Genomic DNA, 9,483 nt, shown 5'->3' with positions numbered 1-9,483 from the left:
TACTAGGAGTCGAATATCTTACGAAGCCATTGATAATAATTTCATTAGGACAATTCAACGTTGTTCAAGCTCCAAAAATAATTAAGCGTTCTTACTTCATGGTTTATCTTCAATTTCTAGAATTCTTGTAATATGAGAATTAATAACGTGGTATTTTTAAACACTCTGTTGAATCACTAATTCAGTAACGGAAATGGTATTTTCAACTTAGTTTTCCCAAGATGCAAGTAAAGAGTTTAACGAACTGTACTCGATGAAGGAAAAATACTAGGAGTCGAATATCTTACGAAGCCATTGATAATAATTTCATTATGCCAATTCAACGTTGTTCAAGCTCCAAAAATAATTAAACGTTCTTACTTCATGGTTTATCTTCAATTTCTATAATTCTTGTAATATGAGAATTAATAACGTGGTGTTTTGAAACACTCTGTTGAATCACTAATTCGGTAACGGAAATGCTATTTTTATGAATTGCTACAACTTATTTTTCTCGGTAAAAATGTTTTAAGGCGAACCTCAAACTTCATAATGGAAAAAGGGAAATTTTATTCGAACAACGGATAACGAGTATACTTTTTCTAGTTTAATTAAAAACGGTCTAAACGTGGTTACGAAGCTATTGATAACAATTTCATTAGGACAATTCAACGTTGTTCAAGCTCCAAAAATAATTAAACGTTCTTACTTCATGGTTTATCTTCAATTTCTATAATTCTTGTAATATGAGAATTAATAACGTGGTATTTTTAAACACTCTGTTGAATCACTAATTCGGTAATGGAAATGGTATTTTCAACTTAGTTTTCCCAAGATGCAAGTAAAGAGTTTAACGAACTGTACTCGATGAAGGAAAAATACTAGGAGTCGAATATCTTACGAAGCCATTGATAATAATTTCATTATGCCAATTCAACGTTGTTCAAGCCCCAAAAATAATTAAGCGTTCTTACTTCATGGTTTATCTTCAATTTCTATAATTCTTGTAATATGAGAATTAATAACCTGGTACTTTTAAACACTCTGTTGAATCACTAATTCGGTAACGGAAATGGTATTTTCAACTTAGTTTTCCCAAGATGCAAGTAAAGAGTTTAACGAACTCGACGGAGGAAAAATACTAATAGTGAAATATTTTTTGAAAATTGACTCTCCTTTGACTTTCCTTTAATTTTACTTAGTGCGAACACTCCAATTGTACGTCAGTAATCGCACAATGCGGTATGACGCAAAGTCCACAGCCCCAATCAGTTGGCAATGCGTTTGAAACGATCAAATCCGTTTCACGGGTCGGCGTTTACAGCCCCGCTGAAAAGGAAGCTTCAAAAAACTGATTGCGAGCGTGGGTAACCGCGATCGGCGTGCACGAACGCCAATAGGAAGTTAAACGAGCGGAACGCCGCGTAATTGTAATTGCGCGTAGTTTTGTAACGAGGAGTTTTCATTAGAGATAAACAGTATCTGGAGCCATTCATTATCGCTTTATCTAAACCTCGTACCAGTTTGAGTGCACTTAGCACCGCCGCATGCCCTCTTGCACAATAGAACTAGCGCGCAATTAGCCAAGTGTCGCTCTAATAAGGATTTGTAGGATAGGTTAGGTCAAGCTAAATCGACCCTGTTTATCGTTAAACAGGTGACAGTGTTGTCTCGTACTTCGATCGTACGCCCAGAGGGTTATGACGAAAAGTGAGTAACAAAGTAGGCTCATTGGAGGAAATTGCTCGATAAACATTGATAGATTGGGACAATTCGAAATATTTACAGGAAAACTTCTTTAACACGTCGGCTGCCAAGTTGAAACTCGTGAAAATCATTAGAAAGTTAAAACTATGTCTCGAAACTATTGAAGATTACATAAATTAACATTATCGTAGCATAGAATTTTTTAACGTCACCAAATTCACGAAACCTATCCAGATTTATTTTCATTATTGGCCTACATTTGGAAATAATTTTTTAAATTCCTTAACGAAAAGTCCTGTCACCCATGTCTGGGTGACGTGGCGACCAACGTGTTAAATTTTAAATTTTCTTTAATTTTATATGGATTTGTCAAGGAACAAACTGTTTGTATGCTAGGAATCCACCTATCATCCTAATTGTAACTGTTCACACGGATAAATGCATTTAATCGTACTTTTAGCTCGCTTCTCAGATCATAGCAATATTTTAATGTTTATGAACTGGGGAATTACTCGTGAGGATAATTTTATAAAGCTTGGTAAATAAATCGTTATGAATGCTAACGGGTGATTTATCGATCACACTATTTTAAGGTGGACCTCAAACTCCATAATGGAAAAGGGAGAAATTTTATTCGAATAACGGATAACGAATACAGGGTGTCCCAAAAATGTTGGTAGAAATGGAAGAAATAGTATATTGACATTGTCATTGGTCGAGTGTTCATATATTTACAGTCAGTGTAATAAGTATTCCTACAGCAACCAATTTCAAATAAAATCAAGAAGAAAAAAAATGAAAGGCTAACATTAAAAGTTAATTTAAAACTTTAATTTACGCAAATTCTACTCTAAAAATATTTATGAATGTTGGTTAATGATTTCTTCCCCCAAAATTTATTAATAAAATAAATACATGAAGTTTTGAATTGGTTTCTGTACGAATACTTATTACACTGACTGTAGAGCAACGCTTGGCATCAATTCAAATAATACGAGTTCACTAGAAGTTAAAATCGAACACTGACGAATATTTCGTTCTAATAAAAGATACTTACATCCGGTAAACCCGTGATATAAAGTCGTCGATCGAACTCGAGATGATTGTATATCAAGAAACACCCTTTGAAAAGTGTTAACAATGTTACCGGTACCAGTTTGGAGATCGAGCTCTCTACTTCGCAAACACTGCGCTAAACGAAAGGCAAACTGTAGCTCGCCAATTCTTTGCTTCTCTTTTTTCTTATTTTACTTCCCAAGGTGATGGATCGCGCGAGAAGTATTCGAGTAAAACGGAACGATAGCAATCTTTGCTCTTCCCGTTCTTTATCTTTCGGTGTCGTTCGATCCATTCGATGCGAAAAGTATCCATGCAGGTGTAGCGTGACATTTCATGACGCTTTCGCGTGACTATCAGTTATCAACTTTTTGAATTATTGCCGGTCGAAGTTAGACGTGCTCGTAACGAATCGGCGCCAAGATACGAACTTTCGATGCATAGTATGTATCGCGAGCTTTCCCATAAACTTCTCTGGGGTTCTCACGCGTGTGCATTAGAACCAGACCTGAATTTCTGCGCGTGGAGTATTTGATGCTCGAAATACGACGAAATAGACACGGAAAACGAGCGAGACTCTCGGTTACTTCGAAATATCGTGTAACAAATGGAGAAGAAACGCTTGTTTATCTGTTAAAATTTGTGTCAACGAAACGGAACGAAACGAACGAAAGTCGTGGATAAAACACTATACCGCCTCGTTTTATTTACGGCGATATACATTATGGATATAAATATTCTATCGTTCGAATCAAAATTTACAGCGGGTTTATAAATGAACCTGTTTTTTTTTTTGCCGTCGCGTTTTCATTTTAGCGTGCAGTGTAAGTCCAGTATAACGAATTGAAGAATCACCACGCTTTTTTTTTTGTTTATAGTCGACGGGGTAACGGCAAGATTGTGAATTATTTTTTAATCTGGATGATCGGGATCACGGTAAACGTTCCTTCCATGGCGGGGAATTACCAAAACCATTTCCTGAATTTAACAGCCCCCGTAATTCCGAGCTAAAAGTGTGGTTAACGATCTGCGTAGTATCATTGAAATTGTTGGGGCACACTTCGGGTTTCCGCCCGTAAAACCGTTAATCCCAGTTCGAGATTAAAACGGCCTCGTAAATTCTTAAATGAAAATACATCTCGAGGGCTGGAAAACAATCGAGGGGACAGTATTTTTCCATTCGCGACGAAGCGAACGGGAAGTGCACGCATCTCAATAACGAATTCGACCGTAATTAAGATCGTCCAGAGTGGCTCGGACGGATTCTCTGTCTTATTTAAAACCGGACATACCGCAGTGCTTCTCAAAATGAAGTTTTAGATGAAAAGAGATTGCGAAATGAATTATTTCGAGATACATTACGTAGGAAAAGATCGACTCAATGTTTTTTGTTATGTACTAAGGTGCTGAATTTTTAAATTTAAGACGTGTTCAATAAATATTCGAGATACAAAGAAAACTAGTATTCGAGTTAATAAAGACGTTTCAAAAATATTTAAATGCCAAGCAAACCAACCATCGAGGAAGACAAGAAGACAAGAAGAGAATATTACAAGAAAAACCGTACGAGGAATCGACCCCAGTTTTAAACGAGCATATTCAACTTCGAGACACAAAGAAAAGTAGTATTCGAATTAATAAAGACGATTCAAAAATATTTAAGTACCAAGCAAACCAACCATCGAAGAAGAGAATATTACAAGAAACTCGATACGAGAATTGACCACAGTTTTAAACGAACATATTCAACTTAATTGTGCACTTTTGGGACGCGAGGCATAGATTGAGAAGGCCTGCTGTGTCTCGTTTTAATTCCATGAGAAGCGAGAGCACAGTGACGTGAAAAAATAAACTTGCACCATCTCCTCGGTTTCGCTATTAAATTATTCAATCTCAATCTTTGTGGGAGACAAAACGGGGCCTAGGAGAGAAGACTGCAGGAAGAAGAAAAAAAAACGTGGAATCCCGGAGAGAGAGATATACAGCCTAGAAAAAAGGGTTTCGAGATCAGAGAACTTCGTGGACGAGGGAAATCTAGAAAAGGAGACCGGCTAAGCGAGGGAACCTTGAAAAAGGTGTATGATCAAAGAAACAAGCGGCGCGGGTGAAGAAAATTGATTTCTGGAAATCAGGGACGAGTGAAATTTCATCCGAACGATAGATGAGGAAAAGAAAATTCATCTTCCATTGCGAATAAAGGTTTCTTTACAAAGGGAGAAAGTTCAGAAATATATTCTAGAAAGCAACTTCCTTTGTAAAGAGAAATACGTTTGTAGATTTAACTCGAAAGGGAGTAAAAACAATGCACTGAAAGCATTGTTCTAATTTCAAGAGGAAACAAGAGAATCTTTATATTTTACATTTATTACAGAAAATGTTCATTTATTGTTGAAAATATTCAACTACATAGGAGTTTTGCTCACCTAATTCTAATTACAAGAGAATCAGTATATTTTACATTTATTACAGAAAATGTTCATTTATTGTTGAAAATATTCGACCACATAGGAGTTTTGCTCACCTAATTCTAATTACAAGAGAATCAGTATATTTTACATTTATTACTGAAGATGTTCATTTATTGTTGAAAATATTCAACCACATAGGAGTTTTGCTCACCTCTGCTGGAAACAGGGATAGAGAGAAACATCTGAGGAGTGGAGAGTTATAAACATTCTACGAGGAAAATATAGGGAACCTGGTAGCAAGCAAACATAAATACAGAGTCTTAACGAGAGTTTTAGGAGCACTGGTGGTGGAATAGAAAAGGTTAGGGTACAGGTGTTTTAGAAAACACTGGAACTAAATATCAGTAGTTCTGGGAACTCAGGTAAGGAGATCTTTAAGTAACAAGAAGCAAGGGGAAAATATGTCGAGGATACGTGGAGAATATAGAGACAAACAATTTATATTTACACGTAGGGACTTGGAGAGTGAAAACCAGAGAAACGACGATCTCGGGACAATCCCACAGCAAAGGATACAGGGTGTCATAGAATTAGCGTAAGAACCGGAAATGAGGGGTAGCTGAGACGATTCTGAACCACAATGGTGTTTCGTTTTTCGTTAATAATTCAAAAACGAAGCACGATCCGACATTTTTGCAAAGGAAATTGTGGTTCGGAATCGTTTCAGCTACCCTCCGTTTCTGGTTCTTACACTAATCCTGGGACACACTCTATAATAATCATTTCCATATTTGTTTTCAAGAAGTACCAAGATGTACAGCCCATTTAGTTTTGATAATAAATAATCTGGGAATGTTTCATCGTTGCTCTAACATTAAACAATAAAATTGCATTTGTTCCAGTCCCGGGAAAATTAATTCTCGCTGTATTTATATGCAGGAAAATGACTAGTTACTTACACTTATGTTCGGTCCGCCTTCCGTCATCGTCGTAGAGTTTCTCTCGTGATGTTCTTATTACCAGGAGTGCGCGCACTTTTTTTCTTGCACATTGCAGTTCGCACTTTCGTGTTTTTTTTTTCACTTGCCTATCCCGTCGATTACTTTGCCTATCGTGTCTGGTCGGTCGACAAGTTTTTCAGGAATAATACTACTTTGGAAGACTGTATTCACCTATAAAATCCACAAAACACTAATTAGTCCTCTACTAGCCTCGAATCGATTCGTTTGAAAAAAGATTCTCGATTTAGAATGTTCCGGAAATGTTTCTTAGACTTATTGCTACAGTGATTGTAGAAGGTATTCGGACACCGATCAATTTCCAAACAAAATATGTAAAATTGTTATTTATTAACTTATTTTTTTTATAAACAATGACATTCTACATATTCTCGGAAATCTCTAGAATAAATAGAGTACAAAAAAAAATAGCTATTTATGTAAGTTAAGAAATTAACGAGAAAAAAACAATTAATCGATAGAAATATTGAAGCAATAAGTATTCGCAGAGCTGTTTGATTTTTAAAACTTGATGAAAAAAAAAGAAATTTGCATTAATTTATAAGTATATAATACTTCCTTCGTGGAATTTCCCTTTGATTTTATAATTATTGTAACTCTTCTAAGCATTAAATTAACTAAATTATTAGTTATTCGAAGTGGGATTTTTTCCATTCCTCTATTAGAGCCTTTTTGAAAAGTACTTTCCTGGAAATTTGATGTTTCATAATTCTTACGAAGCAATAAACTAATATGTTTACGTTACAAATTCTACTGTAAATGGTTCGTCATAAGAATCATACAAATACTTGTTGCTTCTATACTTTTATCCACTTTTCGCATTTTCTTGTTAATTTCACAAATTATATTAACTAGTAAATGTTGTTTGGACTACATCTATCTTAAAGATTTCCGAGAATATGTAAAGTATCATTGATTATAAAAAAGAAAAAGTTAAGAAACTAGAATTTCACACAAAAGTTTTTTTGTAAATTGATCGGTATACGAATATAATCTATAGCCACTGTATTTATTTGGAAAAATTGTACATTTCCGCGGAAACGAATAAGCGTAAACGAACGCGTAAACGCGTTCCTATTCGTTATTGGATTTGGGGGTTGATTTGAACTCTTTGCAACGACCCCTCGGCCCCCCTGCTATAACTCTCCCCCTCCCAGAGATTATTTCGGTCGAAAGAACGCAAGTCGGGCGAAATGAAATACAACTTCTTACTTGGAATGAATTACTTCATTAATCACGGAAGTTCTGAATTATCTTTTTTTTCTTCCCCTCCGCGAATCTCTCCGAGCCCCCTTTAAAGTTTTATGATAATTAACGGGAATCGGTTTCCAAGGAGTGCAAGCGGTGTACGAGAATTATCCTTCATTACAGCGCCATTTTTTAAACTTGTGTTTCGTTAAGGAAGCATAATTCCTAATTGAAATAAAAATTTAGAATAAACGAATCGTATGGAAAAATAGGAAAAGAAATTGAAGAAAATCACTCGAATATCTATAGTTTGCTAGCATTAGACAAACTTAAGATATATGTATAAAGCAATCGTATCCTTCTTAGAGGAATCTCATCTTACAATGTAAAAAAAAAGAAACACTTTTGTGTAGATTAACGAATAAGTAAAGATAGGGCAAAGTTGCCTGGTAAAATTTTTAATTTAAAATAGGAAATAGTTTAATCTAAAGCAATTAGAGGTCGTTGGTCTACAATGTTAGAGTATTAGAGAGGGAAACAGTTAGGTTAAGTTATGTAATATAGTAGTAATTGTAAGAAATTATAGACTAAGTATTATATGTTTTATTAATATTCTAATTTTGTATTCTCAGGAAAAGTGTAAACTGTCCGACAGGACAACACTATAATAAAGAAAAACAAACAAAGAGAATAACCGAATTAAACAATCGCGACATTGCTATCATTTCGTTTGCGTTTCGATCGTTTCAGTGTCGAAAACCATGTAGTTGAATTTAGTAAATAAACGAAGAATAAAAAATAGTCCTAGAATTACCGCAAAAAGTTTACGAAGCACGTTATCGACTTCTTGTTTAATACCCGCGCTGGATGTTTTATGATTGTGTTCGTAATCGAGTGAACTGTAATATCGAAAAGCTCCTCCAACATTTTTGATCCGGTTTAAACTATTTATTCGAGTCCACGCGCTCCTTGGCAGCGGATTTACCGTGTTATTATTTTTTTAATCCCCGCAACAGGCGCGTTGGATTAAATTGTTAATCCGGATCGTGACGCGACACAATTTTCTACATAGATGAAGAAAAAATTACTGCTGCTTGGATTACAAATGTAACAGTGTTCAATCATTTCGACACGCTGTGACTTTTATTTTCTAAGAAGCTCGATATTATTGGCTACAAAATTATCTCAGGCTTTACTTTGAATCGCCAAGATAAACGACCAATCTGTTATAAATAAATAATTTATGAGCGATTGAGCGAACAATACTAACCGTTTAATCCAACACGAAGTAACTGTACTCCAGATATCAGTGAATATCTGCTAATACGCGGGAGAAAACCATTGCCGTGTTTTGTCTGTACTCTCCAACTTTCGAAAATATTCGATCGTATTCGTACGAAAGGCTCGTCGATATCCGAACGAAATTAAATTTTTAAGCTTTATCAAAATACATTTAAATCGTTTCCCCGATTGAAATTTATGGATAGCGATCAACCAAAACCGAAATCCTTATTGCTCTCTATACAGAAAACGATCCACGTTGCGTTATAACCTATAAACCGTCGCTTGTCATAAAATTGTCAACGTACATACATCGCGAGTCTTCCATATTTGAAAAGTATAATAGTCGAGCAGACTCGCTTGTGACCTCCATCGAAAGAATTTCTGCCACCGACTTCGTCCTCGACTGAAAATTCTCACAACAGCGAATGACATTTCCACGCAATATGTTCATTTCTCCAAACGCCACGTAACTGTACGTAACCTCATGATGGAAACGTTGATTAACAAAAGAAACGCTTTCCCAAAGAAACGCTACCCCGTTTCCTTATTCCATCGCGCCTTGTTTCCGAATGTTCGCACATAACTCGCCCATCGCCTCAAACACGAAGCAAAGGAATTTCGCAATTTCTACATTTTAGATTAGAACGAAACGCGGTCTATTCGAATTTCTAATTCAACGCGAAGCGTCGACGCGATCTTCGTAAATTTACGAACGCGCCGCGCATGCGCGAAACCTACGCGCATACAGGGTGTCCCAAAAATGTTGTAACTTCTTGAACAGGGTGGTTCGGGAGATGATTTCAAACAACTTTTTCCTTAGCGAAAATGTTGTCCGAGGTTTC

At 35.9% G+C, this 9,483-nt stretch overlaps 1 protein-coding gene across 2 annotated transcripts in view; it reads right to left on the bottom strand.

The window, feature by feature from the left end:
• The window catches only part of LOC128877935 (venom dipeptidyl peptidase 4), a 242,597-nt gene that overhangs the window by 231,566 nt on the left and 1,548 nt on the right, over positions 1–9,483 (bottom strand). Inside the window, exon 2 of one of the 2 annotated variants that reach the window (XM_054125620.1) lies at positions 6,110–6,322. The exons of the other annotated variant lie outside the window; for it this stretch is intronic. Coding sequence (XP_053981595.1) covers positions 6,110–6,136 — 27 coding nt within the window. The 5' untranslated portion in view covers positions 6,137–6,322. The remainder of the gene's footprint in view (positions 1–6,109; positions 6,323–9,483) is intronic. 2 annotated transcript variants of the gene reach the window in all.

This window comes from Hylaeus volcanicus, chromosome 6, assembly GCF_026283585.1.
Source record: "Hylaeus volcanicus isolate JK05 chromosome 6, UHH_iyHylVolc1.0_haploid, whole genome shotgun sequence".
NCBI classification, from domain to species: Eukaryota; Metazoa; Arthropoda; class Insecta; order Hymenoptera; family Colletidae; genus Hylaeus; species Hylaeus volcanicus.
The sequence above is the reverse complement of the archived record's forward strand: the minus strand, read 5'-3'. Positions and strand labels throughout refer to the sequence as shown.